The sequence below is a fragment of the Streptopelia decaocto genome, assembly GCF_964273445.1.
Source record: "Streptopelia decaocto genome assembly, chromosome: 1".
In the NCBI taxonomy this organism is placed as follows: Eukaryota; Metazoa; Chordata; class Aves; order Columbiformes; family Columbidae; genus Streptopelia; species Streptopelia decaocto.
Window position 1 is genome coordinate 13,836,842 of NC_138663.1, and position 23,445 is coordinate 13,860,286.

At 37.2% G+C, this 23,445-nt stretch overlaps 1 protein-coding gene across 7 annotated transcripts in view; it reads right to left on the bottom strand.

Moving 5' to 3' along the window:
• Positions 1–23,445, bottom strand: part of CCDC146 (coiled-coil domain containing 146) — a 79,005-nt gene that overhangs the window by 13,276 nt on the left and 42,284 nt on the right. For 4 of the 7 annotated variants that reach the window (XM_082043769.1, XM_082043771.1, XM_082043768.1 and 1 more), the window contains 10 exons: positions 21,257–21,466; positions 11,996–12,053; positions 11,279–11,455; positions 10,612–10,685; positions 9,086–9,313; positions 7,955–8,141; positions 4,192–4,287; positions 2,870–3,040; positions 1,469–1,557; positions 1,199–1,363 (listed from right to left, as the gene is read on the bottom strand). In XM_082043769.1, the coding sequence (XP_081899895.1) occupies positions 1,199–1,363; positions 1,469–1,557; positions 2,870–3,040; positions 4,192–4,287; positions 7,955–8,141; positions 9,086–9,313; positions 10,612–10,685; positions 11,279–11,455; positions 11,996–12,053; positions 21,257–21,466 (1,455 nt within the window). Of the gene's footprint in view, positions 1–1,198; positions 1,364–1,468; positions 1,558–2,869; positions 3,041–4,191; positions 4,288–7,954; positions 8,142–9,085; positions 9,314–10,611; positions 10,686–11,278; positions 11,456–11,995; positions 12,054–12,351; positions 12,475–14,729; positions 14,839–18,808; positions 18,906–21,256; positions 21,467–23,445 lie in introns of those variants that run through there. The other 3 variants (XM_082043772.1, XM_082043774.1, XM_082043773.1) reach the window with 3 other exon arrangements.

Genomic DNA, 23,445 nt, shown 5'->3' on the forward strand with positions numbered 1-23,445 from the left:
AAAATCCCTGTTGGATCTTTACTGGAGTAGGGTCATCTACAATAATTCGGTATTTCTGCTCTCTAGACAATATGTAACTGTTTTAGCTTTGCCCTGTCCCTCGCTCCTTTCAGCAGCAATTGATAGGGAAGGCCTCAAAAATTTTAGCACAAAACATCAGCTTGTGCATCTTGATAAAACATTTGGATCACCTCTTTTCTAGCTGCCTCTAGCATGACTTTGAAATCAAACTACTTGGAGGTTCACAAAATACTTTCAGTAAACGTGTCCTGAGTGCATTTTTTGGCCTGGTTGTAGAATATTTTGGCACCAAAAACAAAAACAGAAAAACCAAAAGTTTTGGGAAAAAATAAAGTTATTTTTAAACTACTCAGTTTTGGCTGTGCTGTCTTGCATACACAGTTAACTATTCACTAGTTTCCTACATTCCCAGCTTTTCAGAGACAACGTTATTCTGTCTGTATTGCAGAGTATCATCACTAGGACGACAAAAGATGGTAAAAAGACACCACCACTAAATAATGGTCTAGGAAAAAATAGAGTCACATGCACCCACTGTCCATGTCATCCCCTTTGTTGTGACTGTAACCTTTCATTTTGACTAGGATTGCCTGGAAATTGAAACCATGTTTTGTTTGATCTGAAATAAACACTACCCAATAATCTTCAGTTTGAGTTTGAACCAAGAAATCCAGTTTGTTCTAATTTAATAATTAGACAGCTGCATTACAAGCTAGTGACTCATTTAATAGTACCATGTACCAGTCTATTGTGGAATCACATATGTATTGAACCTCTTTTTGTCTAAGGATAAGCAAGTATGAGTACAAGAGTGTTGTTCGTATTGAATGAAGCAGCACGATAATTCAGATGCCAGAGGCTCAACAACTGTGATACGAAGGAAATTCAATGACAATTTATCCCTTTCAAAGGACAGGAACGTGACAGTAGCCAGACTTCAAAAGTGCTTCATGTCGTGCAGTGATCCTCAGTGTAATTGTGAAGGGTTAGAGTGACAAGAAATTGGAACAGAGTATGTAAGGGTGTCACTATATGTCTTTGAATCAGATTTTCAAAATCAGGATAAGAGCTTATAAAGGACGATACAGGCATAGCTGAAGTTGAACTAGATTATCTCTTGAGATTCTTTCTAATCTTACATCAGTAAATTGTGACCTTCAGCTTACTTAAAACTCACCTTTCCTTGGTCATAATAATATTCCTTAAGTCTGCTATTTCATTTCCTAGCAATTTGGTCTGGTTTTTAATTTCACTTATTTTCTGCTGAGCAGCGTTCACCAAATTTATACATTTATTCTTTTCGCTTTGGATAACATCATGCATTTGAGAAAATCCTTGGACTCTGAAGAAATGACAAGTGTGAAAGAAAGAATTATTATATTTTTATGCATACATTGGATAAAAATTGCTTTAAAAAACACTTTTTAGCTAATCATTATTTTCTTACTCTCTTTGGATTTTTCTTTTCCTCTTTTTACACTGTCTTATTTCAAGATCCTTTCTTTTTATTTCTTTAATAAGATTTTGGAGTTGTACCTGAAATTTAAATAGAATTCAGTTAGCACTTTAGTTATATCAATGAAATATCTTCAAATGAATGACTCAGAACAGCTATTCCTCTTAGATGAGGAAGACAGCGGGGTAAGATTATTCTAAAAGTACTTATTCTAATTATAATGAAAAGCTTTTATTGTAATAACGTTAAAGAACAGGTTTTTATGTATATTAGATTTACAATGGCTGTAATTAATGTAGATAATTTGATGCTGCATCTTAAAATGCTTGGTCCTCTGTATCTGGAGTTCTACTGTTTCTATTGATCAGCCTGTTGGTTGCATCACTATGTAATTATTTGGCATATTTATTACTGAAATGGTACCTTTTCAAATAAAACTTTTAAGCAATTAATGATGATTGGGTAGAATGGTACATTAACATTTTGTTACGTCTCTGGACCTTTTGATTTCAGTTGTGTTCAGTCTTTAATAGCCTGAATAGGCTCCACTGGACAGCCCTTTTCTCACTTCCCTCAGGTATGAGAAGAAAATTGGTATTAAAAAAGGTGGTGGATGTTGGCTTGCAAATCTCTGTGTGTGTGTGTCCATTACTTTGTATTCTTTCAGTGTTTCATCTGTTCATGGACTGATTTTTACTGAAGGTGCAAAGCCTGACATGTTTATTTACTTTATTTTTATAGACAAAGATGCCCAAAGGGTTGGAAGGGTAGCTGCTCTCATTTATTTGAATACAGACATCCATTGTGGAAGCATAAATAGTTCATTCCCACATACAAACCTGGTAGTCAGCATAAACTGTGGAACATCACAGCACATATATGGTATTACAATGCCAGCAAAGTGGAGGCAGCAAACCCAATCAGTCCTAGTTTCTGTGACAGTAGGAAAAGCTTTCCTTCCATCTTTCTTCACATTAACGTAACAATTTACACCTGGAAATGTGTCAGGAAGATAAAAAATGCTGCCTCTCCTTGGAATGAGTAGCAATACTGTTTTGATGTACATGTGTTTGTAAAATTAAACACATATTTGTACTGAAACTCTCAGCTGAGGCTGTCTATCTGCTTTTCTGCCTCTTTATGCCATAGGCTTGAAGGAAGATGTCCTTTCAAATACCTTATTTCAATTGTGGCATGATATTTTAATATAGTATTGCACTGCACCATAAACTGCCAGTAAAACAACACAGTATTGTGAGCTTCCTCTGTTGTGATGGAACTTCAGAGTAAAGTGGGAAATGACAGTCCATAAAGCCCTCCTCACTAGCAATTTAAATTCTCCATATACTTGCTTTTACATTAGAAGACTCTTCAAATTATATAATCTTTTACCTGGGCTTTCTGAACCTCCCTACATTTCCTTTCCTTCTCTTCAACTCTGAGCAAAGTCAGATGTGCAAGTCTGGATAACTCGTCTCTGCATTTTTCCTGCTCTTTGACAAGCCGGCCTTCTTCAGCAATACATTTTTCCAGTGTGCGGGCATCCATATCTGATATCATTTCCTAAAGAAAATTAAATTCAATTTCTTATGCATCGATGCATCACTGTTGGCAAACTCAAAGTTGGAAATACTTTACAGACTACATGGATTCAAATAAATAAAATTTAAAATACCAGCTGAAACACCATGCACAATCCCTATAATAACACGCCCAAGTATTTTATCACCTAGAAGCATTTCTGTTCCTCAACCTAGGATGTCCTCCAGCTATTGCCCATTGGACAGAATGGTTCCTTATGGCCATATCATTTTAAAAGATGTTTACTGCCAGATCCTGACATGGCCATACTACACAATGGAAGACATCGAGCTTTTACATCCAGAGACCAAATTTAGGTGTATAAAACAGAACAAAGTATCGAGATGCATAGAGTTGTTGGGGATTCAGTCAATATAGTCAATGAACTCTAAAGAACTACTTGCTCCACCCAGAATAGGATGACGTCTTTAGGAGGAGCTGAATTGATGACTTCCTAAATGCCACTTACTACATGACTAGATTGTTATTGACTATTGTGGCACATTAAATATATATCTCATACACAAAAAGTGACATGAAGATACCAAACGGGAATGTATTCAAAGACAAGCTGTATCCTACGTGATAATGATAACGAATTCAAAGGCAGTACAAAAAGAAAATGGATATAAGGGTAAAAAGGAGGTATGAGCTTAAGAAGAAGGTATCTCTGAAATATATTGCTTCTTACAAAGTCTTACATCTGCATTTCCACACTATATATGGCTGTGCTGCCTATACACAGACATCCACAAATGACAAAACCATGAAGATGAAAAAATTATAATGTACAAAGGTTGAACTGCCCTTGTTTCAACAAGACTCTGTGCCATATCTGAAGGAAATTTATACCCATCATATTTCTAGATGAAATGTAGTTAATGATATTCAGAAAGGCTTAACCTAGAAAGCAGGTTTGTTTTCTGCCTTCCAGTATGTGACCAGTAACACTGAGAAATGGTGTTTAAAAATGACAAGTGGGTTTTAAAATTGAACAAATACTACTGCATGTTTTTTCACCAGAAAGCTGCAACGAGAAACTCCCATCATTTTTTATTCAAACAGTCCCTGTATTCTCATCATTGAAACCCAACTGCTACAGTGAAGAAGTATGAGAGAACAGAACTCAGCACCTGCTCGGCTAAATTTCTCTTGATCATTTCTATTTCCTTCTTCAGTTCTCGTCGCCTTTCTAATAATACTCCACTACTTTTAGGGATGGCTTCTGCCTACAAAAATAAATGAAGCACACTGAGTGATTCAAACAAAAGATGTGAAAAATGTAAACTGCAGATAACCTATTTGAAGTAGTCGCGCACATTAAAAAAATGAATTTTCTGTCTTGTTACAACGGCAAGTCCAAGAGTTCTTTGTTGAGTAAGTTCCTCAGCAACATACCCAAGTTTCTCAAATTCTATTTTAATAATTTAACTATAAACACTAAACTTCACAAAGCCCAGTTTAAGTACTGAATTTATAAGGGTTATGTTTTTCAGCAACTAAACCATCATTTAAAAAATAATCACAAATAGTAGCTTCTAAACTTACAGAGGATTTTCTGAGTGAAATTCTGACCTTGCTGAAGGAAAAAAATCGATCTACCACTGATTTTAATAGGGTCATTAGGGTAGATTTAATATTACTGGTTTTGCTTTTAATTATTAAAGTACGATTTTTCCTCCTGAGGCTCTTAGAAGGTCAAAACTAACAACTCAAGGAGTTCTGTATTATTATTTCCTGTACATTATAGGAATATTTGTTTATTCAGACAGATTTTAAAATGAAGTATGTGAAGGAAGACACATTAGAAACTACTTTCTCATATAAAATATAGCTGAACAATCCCACCACAACTACTTGTGCGATATAACTCATAAGGCAAAAGGTTATACCGGTTTCACAAGGACTAACTTCACTTAAAAATTCTTTACAGCTATATATGAAATAAATACAGCAGGCTAACTATAGGCACATGTTGCATGTCTGCAATTGCAAATCTGCATTTCATAAGGTGCAAAACAAATGGCACTGAACAAGACATCTGGAAGCCGTTCAAAGACGATACACACAACCTCATGGTATCTTTCTCAGATCTCAACCAGATGTTAGAGTTCAAACCACTACACTTCAATACAGATAATGAGATGGTTTGCACTTACAGTTTTCACTTCTGTGATAATATTATAAAATCAGATGTTCTTTATTTGCACTAAGGGAAAGGGAAACAAGAGGAACAGTAAAGGGCGACCTTGGGAGTTACTTTGGTTTCAGCTGCCAGCTCTGAGACAGATTTGGTTTGATTTAGATTTGCTAAAAGGTCAATAAAACCTATTCTAAGCAAGCTGCTCTCACTCTTGTGGAAGAGGCAAACACGGCCTTTTGTGGAGCAGGTATCAGTTACCCCTTTTGCTGTGCAGTGGCTGTAAGTGGGGATTTCCACATTTTCAATATGGGATTCTAAAAATGCCATCAAGTTCTTGAGTCTAAAAGTAGAAAGCTCATATAAACATCTTTAATCCATTAAGGATCTTTGTTCACATAAGCCATGACTAAACTTAGGCACTTTTGGCTGTCTCTGCGTTGTCCTGACCGAAGAGAAGACGCGCATGGAGAGCAACAGCAGTTGTGGTCCGGGCTGCCGATAGCCGGAGCGGCCAGTTCTCTTTCACACAGAATGTCAGCGTTTAGCAATAGCTGACCTTTCACAACTTATTAAGAAGAAAAACACATTTGAAGGAAGCATTCCTGTAATTTCCTTATTCTACAAACCAGTCATTGTGCACTTCGCACGTGATTTAGAGAAATTTGGAGAAGCACACTGATGCAGCTTCTGCAATCATTTTTACAATAGCAGTTAATTATTGTGAATTTTTTCACTTGGAATCACACTGAATAAATATAAATCTGGCTTTTTAAGTAGTTAAAAGACCTTTAGTCAGAATATTTAACTTTTCCTAGGCAAGCTCCTAAGTCTTGCAAATTAAAATAGTCTCCAGAGAGCAAAAGCCAAGCAGAGTCACGCTTGCCACTCAAGCCGTCCATACTCGGGTACCGCATCTGACCTGACATGCTGCACAGGGGAGCTGGTTTCACATCTGCTCTTCTGAAAGACCCAAGAAAGGAAAAAGCAAAACTACATAGCAAGGGGAAGATGGGTTAAAACAATGATGTTGTCATGACCTGGTTGCATTAGGGCAGCATCCTGCAGCTTCTGGAGTAAAAAGCTGCAGAGAATTCCACTTCTCTCTCTGCTGGTGTTCCCTTCCCTAATCCCCACGATGCTGCTACCTGCCAGACACACACACGCCTCTACTAGAGCCTCACATTGGCACTCAGACAATCCTCTGCAACACAACTTAATCTTTAAGGGTCTCATTATGGGTCTCTTGTCCTTTCACACAGTATAAAGGGGTTGATTTGGGTTTGGATCTCACCCGAGGCAGTGAGCTCTAACCACAGCTGTCACTGAGTTGTCGCAGTCCATTTTAGCATTGCGTGTTTTTGAATGAGGAATATTTCTTCAATAGGAACATAGGAGAAAAATACCATTCCCCAGATTCTCTTAGCTGATACCGAGCAGAAACAGTGTGAGCTTTAAGATCGAAGTCTGGTAGATGAGTCAGCCCTTTAATCAGTATTTCAGGAAATTCAATCTAAAATTTTTTGTGCAGTTGTAGAGCTTTACTCACTCATCTCAAGTGGGCTTATATTACTAGATAATTAATACACATGTGAATTCAAGAGGAATTTTAGAGGAGATAGAAGAAAAATTGTGTTATTTAATAATACTCAATATTATTGAGTAATGTTTAGAGTTGTTTAAGTAGCAAAGTATGTGAGTTCCATATAATTATTTTAAAAAATTACAGTGATGTAAATAAGACTTTTTTTCTACCCTGAATTGGTTAGAAGGACCAAGAAGAATTTCAAGGACACTGTGTCCAGGCCTGTGAAAAAATAGTCATCTGACTAAATAAGACTGATTTTATGAGACTGATATATAATTTAGACTAAGCAAGGAGCCCATATAGGGGAAAAGCTTAAGAAAGAGAGAATGGAAGAACTGATAATAAGAGGATGAGAATATGAAAAAGTTATAGAAAAAGTAAAATTTAAAGAAATAATTGGAAAGATAAAAGAAAGGAAATGTTTTGAATAGACAAGCAGAATGAGACTGTCCTTTAAAATCAGCATAGGAGAAAGCACAAATATAACAGAAAAGAGGAATGGGTGAGGAATGAGGAGAGGAATGAGAGGAAACAGAGAGAACATAAGGAATTATTTCATATTATTTAATACCAAACTTTATATCGCTTTAGTTTCCTTTCATCTAGAATAATGTTAAATACATTATAAATTATTTACAGTAATGTACAAACAACCCTCAAATTTTAAAAATATGTATCCTTTCATCATCTGGGAGTGAGGGAGTATTTGGCTGCATTTTTCTGACACAAATTTCTTTTATGTCAATGGACAAATCACTAGATTATTTCACTCATAAATGACACACTCAAGCAGTTTAAAGGTTTAAAGGCAGACACACAGTGCCCATATAGCCTCCCAGTTCTCCTTGAGAGGATGCTCCCACCTGAAATGATTTCTTTAGAATAGTTGAAATATATCCTGATACAGGGCGTTTCATAAAGATGGACCCAATTTGAAATCACTGCTTTGAAATTGGGTCCATCTTTCTGAAACACCCTGTATTTTTATTACAGCCATAGCACCTAGAGGTTTCTTTGTTAGTTGAAGCAACATTCTTGACACTTTTATGTGTATAAGACATAAAACAGTCTTCTCCCTTTTCCCCTTTTAGGACCAGTCAAAAGATTTAATAGATAGATTTCTTATAAGAAAATTTAGAATCCTTATGATCAATGTATTCATACAGACCTCTAATTTGAGTTGTTTATGTTGTGACTTATCTTGTTCCAAGGAATCATAAATCATATTCAGTTGTAACTCGATCTTCTTTAAATTTCTCAGTTCTCTGTCTTTCTGTGTTTGCTTCTGAATAAGAATATCCTGTTGCCATTTTTTCTCCATGACACACTTATTTAAATTATCTTCCAGAGCTTCTCTATATAGATAGACACAGAATTTTAGAAAGAGGTAAATGACTGCAACATGCATACGAACAGACATATCATTTTAATGGATTTTGAGTACTGCATCATTATGGTTGAGCAGCAAGATAAGCTTATAAACTACCGACACTAATTACCTAAAAAAGTAGCGTTTTTATAACTTTAATCAATTACAATATTCCTAATGATGTAAATGACATCTCGTAGTCTGTTCTAAATATGCTTAAAATTCCAGAGAAACTATTACTTATAAGAAGAAAATATGGTTGTTTTAGTATGAGGGAATATTTGTATGTTTGCTTCACTCCAACACTTCAGTTTAAAGTGCCACCATCCTTTAATAAAACACTTTCAAGGCAAAAGCATTGTTGCCATGAGCACGTGGCCACGATTACAACTACATGTCTTCCTCTGCAAAGGAGGAATAATTTGAAGCTTGCAATCAACCTAACAGTTCATTTTATTTTACCAAGTATATATCAGCTCATAATTCAAGAGAATGTTAAAGGGATGAGTTACCACTCCCCACTGAAATTAAAGAGTACATGGGTGCAGAAATCTATGATCTTTATTTGAAAATGAAAATACTGACTTTTTTTGTTGCTCTAGTTTACTCTCTGTGCATTACACAGAAAAAATTATATTTTCACTGGGGAGAAAAACCCTCTAGAAGATTTCCCTTTCAGAGCAAAATCCAGCTTCATTCTCCCAGGATTTTACCAAACTCTGGTGATTTTGATGTTCTTCTTCAAGCCAGATCCTAGATTCCAGTAGTTTATATAAACATTTCTGAAGTCAGAACCAAACCTGATCATTTCTAGTCTGCACTGGTTGCAGCACAGAAGTTGAAAATGTAATAATGCAGCAGAAAAACATAAATATTTGAGAACAGAGAATTGTTCACTCACACTACGTGGCTTATGTCTACTACTCTAACCTCTCTGACAGGACTGCTGATTCCTTCTCTCTGCTAATTTCTAGGAATTTTGTCAAAGTACTGCATTCTCGTTCTTTGCTTTCTAGCAAAATTTGTTTCCCATCCAGTTCCTTTACTACATCTTCTCTTTCTTGCAAGATCTCCTCATTCCTTTTTTCAATGGCTTTCAGGGTACCATTCAGCTCTTCTATTTCATCATTAAGGGCTTCTGTCGTCTTCTCTGCATCTCTGTGGATAAATGTTAACAAAACTGTAGGGCTTAACATTTCCACTGTACATTTAAATGGTAAAATGTAAATTACCAGTTTTCATGGACACACAAAATCATTTCAACACCACAACTGTCTACATTCTATGTTTGAAAGCTGACTACATACAGAGAAAATCTTAACACACCAATACAGTTCAGCAATTAAGTTTAAGATGGCCATGGGACTAACAGGGAGCTTAGCACCATGGTAGTATTAAAAAGACTTTTAAAAAATGATTTCTGTTACAATTACTAGGTGCATGGGTGTGACACTTCTAAATATTTTCCCAAAGGCTGGAAACTCTAGTTAGTTCATTCTATGATGCAATACAAGTAGAAAGACTCATTTAAATGCTTCATGAATAACATTCTACATAATGCACTAGGTTTTTTAAATTGCTTCTCTATAACACTATAGGAAATACTTTTTATATTTATGATAGCAAAGTTGCATTAAGAAGAGTATTGAGGAAACTGTAGAAGAAAATCTTTACACAGGTTTTAAAACTGAGAAATTTAACATAGTCAAACAATTTCTATATTACAAATAGGGACTGCAACCAGTGTAACCCTGTGCCCAAACAGGGCACAAAACCCGTTGTTCATCTGGAGGGCACTTGGATCTGTGAGTGACCTGGCTGAGATTGCCCAGTGCTAATTAGACTTTACACATACAGAGAGCAGCACATGTTGTGCTTCAGGAGAGAAAAGACCCAACTACATGAGACAGAGAAAGAAAAGGCTGGCTGCTGGCTTACGTTTTTCATGTTGAAATATTAGAGACCAGAATTCACACCAGCAGCTCACAGCAAAGCAGCTCTCACTAAAAAACAGGTACAGAAGTATCAAGGGAGGGTGATTATTTAGATTATGGAGCTCAGGCCAGACTGTGGGCTGTGAAAGCCACCAGTTTCATGGAGGCCCAGAGAGATAAGCTCATGTGCAGTCACTCAGGACTGCAAAGGGGAGAATTGCTAGATTACATGGTAAATTATTTTCCATTAAAAATCTACTCAGTAGATCTGATATATAGTAACACCGCACAGTAAGATGATTAAGCAATTTCTGATCCAGCTTTGTTCTAAATTTTTCTTTGTTGCCCTTAAATTTAAAACGTTTCACTGCATATACTATATTTTTCAGTACAGTACATGGATTTTTAGTGGATTATAGACTCTTTAAAAATGTTGATCCTGACTTTAATCAACAACTGTACTCAACCATCTCTGTCATATATACCCATTTATGTGTATATAATTATTTATTAAAACCATACATTTTTTTCCGATTAATCTTCTCAGTTTCTTTTCCAAGTTGTGCTGGAACACCAAGGAGCTTAACAAGTTCATCCTAGTGACAAAACAGAAAGTTTAGATTGATAACCTCAAAATCTGGTAAGATTTCATAGAAGTAATATTCACCTAGAACCACTGTGAAAATGGGTAAGAAACATATTTTTTAATTACTTGAGCTTGTCCCAGGGAACTGTTGCTGCTAATTTTGAAACTAAACATTATGATATTTACTATTACATTATATCTGCAAGATAAAAAAGATCCTTGAATATTATTAATATATCTGATTATGTTACATTTACTGTTTTTGAATTCTCAGTATTAAATCTGTATTAACTTGGATCTAAGCATACATTAGAGTGGCCTACAATAATACAGCATAGCACACATGTCACTATAGAAACAACTTTTTAAATCAAAACCATGAGTATTATTATTTCCTGAAGGAGTAATAATGGCTATGGCACAGCAGGGTGTTCCATGGTTATTGAAAAATGATGTAATATATAATGTAATGCCATCTAATGAATCTGGAATGACAAACAACATGCAGAAGATTCACCGTGTCCTCGGACAAATGCATGTACCCATATACACATACATGCACACACACAGAGATATATACACACACAATAAATTTTGTGTTACTTTTAAATTAGCCTGCTTCTCCAGAATATTTTCCACTTCTTTCTTGTCTATTAGCATCAGCTTTTGCTTGGATGAAACACCTTCCTTTAGTGCATTAATTTCTGCTTTCCTTTGCATTACTTCTTTGCAGAGCTCGTCACAATTTTCTTTCAACTGTTTTATTTTCTTATCTGCATCCTTTAAAAAATGAAGTAAAAGATCCAGTAATCTTTATTTACCCTTTTACATTTTGCCAGCTAGTGGTATTATAGAATAATTAATGCTGAATTATGATAATGTTTTTTACAACACATATGAAACAATTTCTTGCCAGCTGTGTTTTTCTTTTATGAATAACCAGCGGAATATTATTTCCGACAAAACCACACATATCCATCAGGATTTATGACTGCAAATGTATTTCTCATGCACAGATCCTAGACTCAAGAACCTGCAGCTCTCTTTACCTGCAGTATCCATTTGCTGAATACAGTAAATGTTTTTGAGTAAAGTTAAGAAAACCCAGATCTTTTCTGAATCATTTATTCACTGCTTGCCATAGTTATCAAACCTGAATGATGTAATACAGCCTCTCCTACAAAATCTACTTCTTGATTTTTCTGAGTGTTCCAGATTTTAAAAAGGTCTAGAGCTACATACTGCAAAAACATTTTCATTGATGTTTTTATATTAGGTGACAGAACAGAAACCGTGTTTTTCCTCATGTTTCATACTTACCTTTTGTTTTGGAATTCTTTCATATTCAGTCTCCAGAAACCTTTTTTCTTCTTGCAAACTATAGGAAAATCAAAACAGAGCTAAATATATTAGTAACATGCCAAACAATAAAAAGTATGGAAGCCTATCTTGTGTTAGATTAAAAGATACGGTGAATTATCACCAGGGACAATCAAAAGGTGTCCAGATTTAAAGGAGGGTTGCTGACTGGTAACTGCAAGTCCAGAAAGGCTGGTCGCACATATGCACTTCTTTTCTATGGTGCATATCTAGACTTTTGAACCTGATTCTTCTTAGTCTTACCACCTCCTGCAGGGATGCATTTAAGCCTCATTCACCTTTGCCTTTATACTTACAGAGTAAAACAGGTCAAAAAGCACCCACAGTTGCTCCCAAGCTCAGAAAACAAAGTTTTAACATGGAACTAAGGCAAAAGGAAAGAGTAAGTGGGTTCTAAATATCCATAAAGACGTCGCACATCAAAGAAAGTGCAGTTGCTAGTGAGAAACTTTCTTCCTTTGTGATTGCTCACACGCTGTAAACAATTGTAAGTGAACCTTTTCAAATCTGAACAGTCTCTTGTGAAGAAAAGTCCTGAAAAGTGGCAGGGGATGTAGACTAGGTCAATGTATTATAGCAGAAAAGAAAACTGAATAGCCATGGTGACCTTGTATCCAAAACTACATTGCAATTTAATTTCAGGCAGCAACAGAGACAGATGCTGAAGGAGGTCAGAAGAAACAAAGCAAAAAAAAGGGAAGCTCTTAGATCTTCTGGGTGTATTTTTAGTAATGTTGCCCTGAGAAAGATGAAAGAGTGACTGCAAAAGTGAAGCTGAACCAACAAGCTTGTTAGATTTACAACAGGGAGCCTCTTGATGGTTGGCAGGTAAATGCTGCCAAATATAAAATATCATCCCTAGTGAAGAAATATGTCAACTGGGAACAAGGAGGCAAGTTCTTGCAATGTAATTAGTACCAAAGATGACATTTCTGAGTTCTGGGGAACAGGTGAAACAACCAAATCTTCTGTCCCAGATATAGCAAAGAATCAACTTAGCACTTCACTTTGTAACTCCAGCTGGAGGATGTGCTGGTCAGGTCTCCTTGAGACTCAGGGCAGTTTGTTAGAATAAATAACTCTTTAAAAATGGGGAGTATTAACAGAAGAGAATAGGTTTTCGTGACAGAGCTGTGTCACTTAGAGGTATAGACTATGGCAAGGAATTCCTGAGGCAGCCCCTTCTACCCAAGCAGCTATTACAGTCACCTCTGTGGTTGATACAGAAGACAGCCAGCTGATGATTGCTGTTTCTTTTCCTCTGAAACTTTTCAGCAGCAGCCTAAGACCGTGCATGTCGGTGGTTCAGGTTTCAGAAGGTGGTGGCCATGGGGAGAAGGATCAGTCTCCTAGCTGCCAGCTTCATGGAGGATCCTCCCTGGAATCCTGTGCTTGGTTCTTTATGAGTGTTGATTGAAGGTTCCTCCCCTCACAATAAATTGTTTCTTACATTTTGGTCCTCCAACAGAAAGAGCAAAGCTTACATGTGGAAGCCTCAGGTGATATCTTTCCAGTCAAGGAATGAAAACAGTCAAAAAAGACAACTGGGTTGGTGGTGTTGCAATCCAAAAGAAAAAAAAGAAAAGCTATGAAGCAGCAGCTCTGGCTCAGATGAAGAGCAAAAAGAAAATGTAGGCACAGAGAAGATGATGTTGATTTACAGCATGTATGTATATTTGTAAGGGCATACTACCAGTATGCCTCTACCGGGACTGGTAAGTCTAAAAACTAATCCAAATGCCAGAGTGTTTGAACATCCACAGAGCGAACGAGTTTGCGGAAAAAAAAAATCTATCAAAGAAAAAAGTTGCATTTAGATCAGTCTTCCTCAAGAATTGCTAAAATGAATAATAAAAAAAGAATTCTGTTGCAAAATCTTTTATAACTTAAGAAATTGCACAGAAGAGTGAAGACAGACACAAAAGTATTTTGCAAATGAACAGTGCAGATGCAAGTGAGTAGAAGGAAAACATTATAAGGTGGTTTCTTCTTTGCTGCAACGGGGCTCAGGAACTACTTGTTTATGTTCTACTGTTTCAAGTCAATTAGGAAGAGCACAGGGATCAAACTGCATAGAAAACTGAGCTATTTTGATTCTGTGACAGAATCTTTGCTCTGCTCCCGTGTACTCTGCCCATAAGCTAAAACTGAGTCTATTGTGTTGGAAAGTCACGCAGGACAAACTCATTGTCACTTACTAACAGCTTGTCTAAGTGAATAAATAAGTTAATAAGGACAATTCATATTCCCAACACATTTTGGCAGAATACTCAGTTGGACTCTTTGGGACCGGCATAATCACACTAATTTTATAATGAATGTCTGCTCTGCACAAATACCCATAACTGTTTGACTGCCCCAAAAACTGACTGCCCCAAAAACTGATTAAGTCCTGTGCAAACTGACTAAAGAAGTACTGCATTGCTCCTCATCAGTCCGTGCTGTGCCCTCTTTAATATCATGCCAGACGATCAAAAGGGCAATCCAAAAAATCAGGAGGGAGAGCAAAGTTGACACTGTTTTGTCACATTCCTCACCCATGAGGACAGATTCCTTCGGAGCCATTCCAGTTTCACAACAAAGACTTTTCCAGCCAGCAAAAGTAAAACGATTTGAACACCTCATTTTCTGTGACATAAACAGAGGCAACACTGAATGGCAAACACCAAGTTACCTTAAGAGCTGGAAGACCAACTACTTCCACAGGAAAAACAGTGAAAAGGTGAAAAAGAACGGCATAAACAAAAGAAGTGAAATCTCTCCTTTTTGAGCAATGAGTTTGGTCCAGCTGCCCATATCCAGGAACCTCCAAAGGGCAGGTTGTCTGACATCCCAGGTACCTGTTTTAGGATGAGATAAACTGAATATAACATATTTCTATCTGTTGACTCTAAAGGGAGATCAGGATGATTAACTAGATTAAGAAATCAAATAAGATCACAGTATCACAGTATGTTTGGGATTGGAACGGACCTGCTCCAGCAGGGGGATTGGACTAGATGATCTTTTGAGGTCCCTTCCAATCCCAAACATACTGTGAAACTGTGTGAAACTGTGACCTCAAAAGATCATCTAGTTCAATCCCACCGCTGGAGCAGGAACGCCTAGGTGAGGTCACACAGGAACATGTCCAGGCGGGTTTTGAATGTCTCCAGAGAAGGAGACTCCACAACCTCCCTGGGCAGCCTGTTCCAGTGCTCTGTCACCCTCACTGAGAAGAAGTTTCTTCTCAAATTTAAGTGGAACCTCTTGTGTTCCAGCTTGATCCCATTACCCCTTGTCCTATCATTGTTTGCCACCGAGAAGAGCCTGGCTCCATCCTCGTGACACTCACCCTTTATATATTTATAAACACTAATGAGGTCACGCCTCAGTCTCCTCCAAACTAAAGAGACCCAGCTCCCTCAGCCTTTCTTCATAAGGGAGATGTTCCACTCCCTTCATCATCTTTGTTGCCCTGCGCTGGACTCTCTCCAGCAGTTCCCTGTCCTTCTTGAACTGAGAGACCCAGAACTGGACACAATATTCCAGATGGGGTCTCACCAGGGCGGAGTAGAGGGGAAGGAGGACCTCTCTCGATCTACTAACCACCCCCCTTCTAATACACCCCAGGATGCCATTGGCCTTCCTGGCCACAAGGGCACAGTGCTGGCTCATGGTCATCCTGTTGTCCACCAGGACCGCCAGGTCCCTTTCCCCTACACTGCTCTATAATATGTAATTTCCCAACCTATACTGGAACCTGGGGTTGTTCCTGCCCAGATGCAGGACTTTACACTTTCCCTTGTTAAATTTCATCAGGTTATTCCCCGCCCAACTCTCCAGCCTGTCCAGGTCTCGCTGGATGGCAGCACAGACTTCTGGCGTGTCAGCCACTCCTCCCAGCTTGGTGTCATCAGCCAACTTGCTGATAGTACACTCAATTCCCTTGTCCAAATCGTTAATGAATATATTGAATAATATTGGCCCCAGTACTGACCCCTGAGGCACTCCACTAGATACTGGCCTCCAACTAGACTCCACACCATTGACTACCACTCTCTGGCTTCTCTCCCTAAGCCAGTTTGCAACCCACCTCACTACTCTGTTGTCTAGACCACACCTCCTCAACTTAGCTGTGAGGATGCTGTGCGAGACTGTGTCAAAGGCTTTACTGAAGTCAAGGTCAAGGTAGACCACATCCACCGCTCTACAAAGATTCTACAAAGATTTTAATCTCGGTCTCTGATTTAATAGCTATATGGACACAGAAGCTTAATGTAAGGTAAGCAGAGAAAATCTGGTCTTCCATTTAGCATTTGAATCTTGCAATCTGTGATATACAAGCATCAGCCTTATGACTGCCTAAAAAGTACGTAGGCATTAATCGCAACACCAAATGAAATAGCTGCAAAAGGGCACTGGGCATTTATAATTCCCATTGTTTTATAGCCCTACATTCATGAGACTATATTTCAACATCATGTAGTTCTTATTTATTATACCTATAACAGCATACTAGATGGACTAGATGACCTTTGAAGGTCCCTTCCAACCCAAATTATTCTATGATTTTACACATAATAAAAAGAAGATGTAACGCTTAAGTTTGAGCATTAATATTTGCAAATGTTTCTCACATTGCTTTACTTATTTTCATGAAGCTTAATAGCAGTACTGTACTTCAAAAGTTATCACGGATGCAGATGTAATGAGTTAAAAAAAAAGCACTCAGAAAATTGGAGCATTAATGAAAATACATTCCAGACTTTTCCCTGAGAGATGTCTACAGCTGCAAACTGACACGGAAATAAAAAAATTAAGTCAGAGAGATTAAGAAATGTAGCGGTAGATCTCAACAGAGGTCCGTTTCAGTTCCTCAGCTCACAAAATAGCCAGAATGTTGGTATCATCGTGAATCCCATCATGCAAGAAAGTGAACTCCTGGCTGGAACTGCTGAGGAATCCATAGAAGCTCTTTGGCACATCACAACTAAAATCTAGTGAGCACAAGTAGAAGACATCACAGCTGACAAGCTGCCAGCACGAGATTCCTGTAGGGCTCTTAGCTGTAATTAGTTTGTATGTACTGGAGAGTGCAGTCACAAGACTAGCTGATAACAGCTTCAATTCTAACTTGATTTATTTTACTTATGACTTGTAATTCTTTACTAGAAGAACTGTGGGCAAAACCTTAGCTTTTCACTTTTTAATTATTGAGTGACTAATCCTGAAATAATTACAAGCATTGAAATAATTTTCCATATTTGCAATGCTTCTACAAGGACAAACCGGGTTTTGCAATCCTGACTGGCATGCAATAGCGTGTAGTACTTCGGTGGATAGTCATTTTGCTACCTGCACAAATGCCCATGAGGGCCTAGGCTTGTGATTAAAATAAAATTGTGTTCAGGAGTCAGGCAGGTTTAACCTCACAAACTCTTGTTATAAATAATTTCATTACAAATTAATTGCTTACTTTTAAATATATAGTTCAGATGATAAATTTATTTAGATGATACATTTATTATTTCTCAATGATAAACTACTGTTGATACTATCACCTGATAATGAAAAGAAGCTCTTCTTTATTTCATCTCACAAACAAGGACATTATAATGAACAGTTTCCTCAAGCTAGAACAAATCTTTGCAGATCACATTGATCCTTTACTTATTCTTGTGCTAACCTGATTTTTCAGTCTATATTCTTACTTACTGAGGCTTGTTCAGTCCCAGTTATACGAAGAAACTTCACGTTTCTGAATGCAATTGAACCAGAACTGAATCAGGATCACTATTTTTCCTTTTACTTTATTACACTTGCCTAATAGTTTTTGAGAGGAAGAATATTCCTGGAGTCAGCTCTGACTTCGGGGTAGAGGCCCAAACTTTATAACCTCAGTAAAATCCTTCCAAGTATTGTTCCGCTCCTGTGCTGAACACTCAGGCAGACACAGTGGCAACAAACCCAGTACAACCAGGCAAGGGAACAGGGACACAAGCTGGAAGAGGAGGCACACAGCGGCAGTGGGGGCACAGCACGGCCAGGCTGTCACCCTTGGGGTGGCCCCTCCCCACTTCTGAATACCTCTGGTACCTCTGCAAGCCATAGTCACAACATTTCTGAAAACCCGCTGGTACTTCAGTGCTGAAAGCAATTTAAATTTACTCTTGGAATGTTGAATACTCATTGGAACAATAAAGGATTAAAACAGAAGATGAAATATTGTCTTCAGCTGTTGAAATCTGATCTGTAAAAAAAATATTGTTTACAGAGGCAAGCAAATAGGAAATGAAATATGGAAAAGAGATCATGGAATATTAAGGGATGTTGAGACAAAAAATAACTTTGCTAATGTTAAGGTATATCTATATATGACTGTTCAAGAGAAAAAGTTTACTGTTGTCAGATTAGAATCTGAGCACCAAAAGGGTGCTAAGTGCCCTTAGGAGTCAGAGAAAGGGAACTAAGGCAGGAAGTAAAGGCAGCAGAGTCTCGAGAGATGCTTCAGAAAAAGAAAGGATTACAGAAACAGGGAAGCAGAAAGTCTGCAGAGACTCTCACTTCCAGCTCAGTAATATTTCTGAGTCGACAAGATCCAAGCCTTTTAAGAAAAGGATAAAGCAATAGATTAGAGACACAGATACTCCCTTCAAAAGCTTTTCCCCTCCATGTTCTCTGCCTGCTATACATAAGAAGGTAAATAAGCAATATGTTTGTTTTCAGACTAAACAGCCATTAGTCATAATTCCCAAAGAGGAGCACACTTACGAGCGCCAAGCACGGCTGGGGCTGTATTAACACAGTTGGACAACAAGGAAAACTGTGCTCCAGAGAGACCAAAAACCAAGAAAGGTCAGACCATGAGTTTCTGCCCTTCTGAGAAATGAAGGAAGTGGTACAGCAGCCACCTAACGGCAAACTGGCACTGTCTTTGATGGAGCTTCCCCTTGTCTGTGACACCGCCCATGGACACAGATACTTCAGAGGACATCACCTTATTATTTGTATAAAACCAGCAGGCGTATAGATCTTCATTTTATAACTCATCAGTGTTACTATTAGATGACCTGCTACTCATAACTCTGGGCATTAATTTGCACTGCCTTCCACAGGCACCAAAGCCATCCCTTCTTTACAAATCTCCACTCACAGCCAGGATCCCCACTGTTACTCACTCCTCTGTTCCCCACATAGACGTGTGTTCTACCAGTCCTGTTTATTCTACACTACTCCAACATTAAAACCCCTCTTCTTTCTGGAAAGCAGTATCTTCTCTCACAGTAAACCAATCCACACATAACCAGGGTACAACCTCATTCCTCCACCTGCACAACTCACGTGAGACACAGTGCTACCACCAGCCATGAAACATATTCCAAACAAGGTGCAATTAAATAATATGCAGCTCTTCAGTTTAGAAAGTTGACAAATTAAGGAGGTGTGGGGTGTACAACAGAGACCTATCAAACCATCCTGCAGCAGTGAAGATGAAGAGAGGATCAGATGTTCAGTGTCTTATCTTACACAAGAACTACAGGACATGAAATGATGCTGGTAGGAGTCAGGCTCAGAAAACATAAGGAGTGGCAGTTCCTGTGCAGTTATCTGTGAAACTCGTTGCCCAGGGTGTTGCAATGCCAGAAGTTTATACAGTTGAGGCAGAGACCGGAGAAGTTCAAGGAAGAGGGATCATCTGTGTGTTCCCAAATATAGAGGAGTTTGGCTCATTAAATCCCTGTTTCACAAATGGCTGGGGCTGTGCTGCTAGATACTGCACCATACGGACCTCTGGTCAGGCTGTGCAGCTGGTTTTGATCTCATGCAACACATAAGAACAAACAGAGGAAGTTTCTTATTAAAGTGAAAGAACATTTTTCACAGTATGACTGACCCCAGAAGTGTATTTTTAACCTATGCAGTAGGATATTCAATTAATATATAAGAATTAATACAGTAAATGTGCAAGGGTAATTTGAACAATATCTAATCCATGTTTTGTGTAGGACACAAATCACCCTTTGACTAGAGGCAGAAAACAGAGTATGAGTAAATATCCCTTAAACATATAAGACCCCATTATTTTTTGGAAAAGTAATGCAAAATCAGTGAAAAATGTTCATAAGAAATGAGGTCAAATGGGTAAAAACATGATATTTAGAAGACCTCATTTCTGGACTGCTTGAAAATTGCAAAAAAAAAATAAATTGTATTTAGTAATTATTTCAGGAAACTTCATGTTGCTTAGTTATCTCATAGCAAATAATTTTTTCCAGATGCTTTCCATGTTTCTCTATTTCTCCCACTCCAAATTTGCTTCTCCCTCAAGTTTCTTTCTCTCCTAGAGCAAACATTTGGCTCTAAAAAAAAATAAAGAAATAACTGCCAGAAAAATCTGCTCTATGTAGTTTGTACTGTGTCCCTGCTCTTCTTGTAGAAAAATAGGTTTAACTGCTGAGCTGCTGACATTATTTATTTGGATTTATATATGCCAACCACACCACAGCTGCACTGAAGATGGGTAAAAATATCGTATTCACCCCACAAAATGAAAATATAAGTTCATCTCTATAGGTACATATTTTAAAAAATGCAATAGTACTGTTTGTAGTTTTGCTATAAAAGCTTCAAGTACAAGACACTCATATTACCAGATAATTAAAATATATACAATATCAAACTTATTCTGCACCTTTCCTTTTATAGAACTGTCAAGTATTCACTTCTTTCATGGCTCATTTCTCATTTTTATACCATGAGAATGTGCAAGTAATTCTCCGCCTTTAAATACCTGAATGGAAAAACTTTAATAAACTGTGCTTATGATGTTAAAAATAGCATTTGGTCTATTTATGACATTGTTTCCATAAAATCCTAGCACTAGGTTTCTGAGACACTTTAATCATTTGTGTTAAAGATGTCCCAGACTAGAAGCCTAATTTTGTTAATTTTGCCTGCTTAAACATTAATCATGCAAGGTAGTAAATTTTAAACTTTATTTCAAAGGACACCATAGCATGTTCTAACATTAAAATTATCTACAAGTCTTGCACTAGGGTAATGTTATTCCTCAGTGAAATGTTGCTGTGGCAATTTGTTCAAGAGCCATCAGGAAATATGTTCATGTAAAATGGAGTAGGAGATTGAATTATATTCTATATTATTATCTTTCTAGTTAAGCGATGATAAAATTAAAAGCGTTTGACCAGTATTACCTACCATTGCATCTTGAATTGAACATCATACTCTCTTTCTTTAATAGCATTGTATTCATTTTGGCAACTAAGAAGTTGTTGCCTTATTCGGGAAACTTCACTGGAAGACTCTTCAGGGAACTGTTCTGCTTTTTCCAGTTCATGTTGCTGTTGTTCCAGTTCTACACTAAGACGTTTGGCTTCCTGCAACAGCTGGATCTCAGATTCCTGTAAACTACGTTAAACAGAAAAATTTAGAACTAGGCAATGAGAAGCATAAGCTTTGTATGTATACTTCTTTACCTACCTATAATATTAAATGCAAGGTTTTCAAGATGAAATGGGGCTAAATCCTGGATAATCTGGTTTGACCTAGTAGCTGACTCTGCCTTGAGCAGGAACTTGAACCAGAGACCTCCTGAGGTCTGTGCAAACCTGAATTATCCTATGATGCCGTGAGAACAGTAGAATCTGATGTCTGCATCCTAGAGCTGGAGTGGGAGTAATCTCATCTGATTTTAACCAGATGAAAGATGGTTAGTTAGTCTAATTTATTTGTCTAGAACCAGTGAAGAGACAGGGAATCTGTCTCATCTTAAGAAGTATCGAAGGCGAGAGGTGAACCAGCGTTGGGACCAATAACAGGGGAGTATTCACCAGGACAAGGCCCAGTATGGGTTATATGACACCTTTGTGTCCTTAGTAAATACCGGGACACCCACCCAGTGCTGAACTGCATGTTGCTATTGCTGCAGTGTTACCGGTATCTGGAGTAATGCATCTAATGACACACAAGCTGCAAATACATTTGTTGACTTCTATGGAAGCTTATTATAAGGTTTGTAGACATGACCAGTTATCTGATCTGACTTGTATCGCCACTGTCTAGCTTCAGAGAAACAACAAACCGTAATATTCTGTCAATGTTAGGAGACTGGTATGCAAAATATACTTAGGAACATATGTGGTGATAGTGGAATAAAAGATCTTAAAGGCTGCTGGTAAAATATATTAATTATTATGGAAAATTCTTAAAAGGAACCACAGTATGAAAATTCATATGCAATGCATAACATATAAACCTATTCTTTATGCTAAAGAAATCATTGTGTATGCCTTCTCAATATTACTACATTGTAACTTTTGTATAATGGTATACCAAAATTAGTCACAAATTATGTGGAAAAATAAAGGATTCTATTGCTTGTCTTTTATTAATTAAAAACAATGCAATTTAATATTTTTAAACCAAAGGAATTTAGAATATCTCATATTGAAAAATTATATACATAAATTTTAGCTCAAAGTTTACATTTACCGCTTAGCAATGAAATAAAAATTACGTATCACACTGAAGAACAGAGTTGAGATGGCAACGATAAAAACACAAAATATACAACCGACTATACTGGACAAACATCATAGCTGAAATAATATAGCAGAGTAAGTTTCGTTTTGTGCAGCATTTCTACTTAGATAACCACTTCCTTTTTTAAACCAGAAAATAAGAAAACCACAGACGTCAACAGGAAACAAGAGTGTGCCTTCATCATGAAAAAATAACTTTGTATGTGATGTATTTACATAGTAACTTTTAAGTGAAAAATAAATCGACTTATTGACACAAGATTCTATAAAATATTTAGATCTTTAAGTCCAACAGAATGTATGCTGGTTTAGGAAAAAACGTAACTGGTTGCAGTAATACACATTCATTTCAAATACAATTCTTACAGAAAACAGAAATTTTACATAAAATTACATTAACACATAAGATCTTCCACAGAAACAAAATTCTTTGGATTGATTTTTTTAAGACAATCAGAAGATAAAACTAAAACCAAGAATTGAGTGTTGTAAATCTAGACTAGATCTTGCTCACTACAGTTGCCAACAGTATTTTTTCATGTGAAGATTTAAATTTAATTGAAGACAATGAAGACATAACTGGACATCTACACAATGCACACATCCAGAATCATGTGAGTGCAAAAGTAGGCTGGCCAAGTCTGCTGTGGTAGCTTTGGAACCTGTGATTAATATTTTAACAGAGGCTTAAGATAAGATTCTCAAACTGTCAATGAACTATCATTATTACCTGATTTTCTTACAGCTCGGTGTGTCAGAATATTCATATTAGGTTCTTAAACTGAGATAATAAAAAGAAATATTTAGAATTGGGACACATGATGGTGTGATTAAATGGGTTTTCAG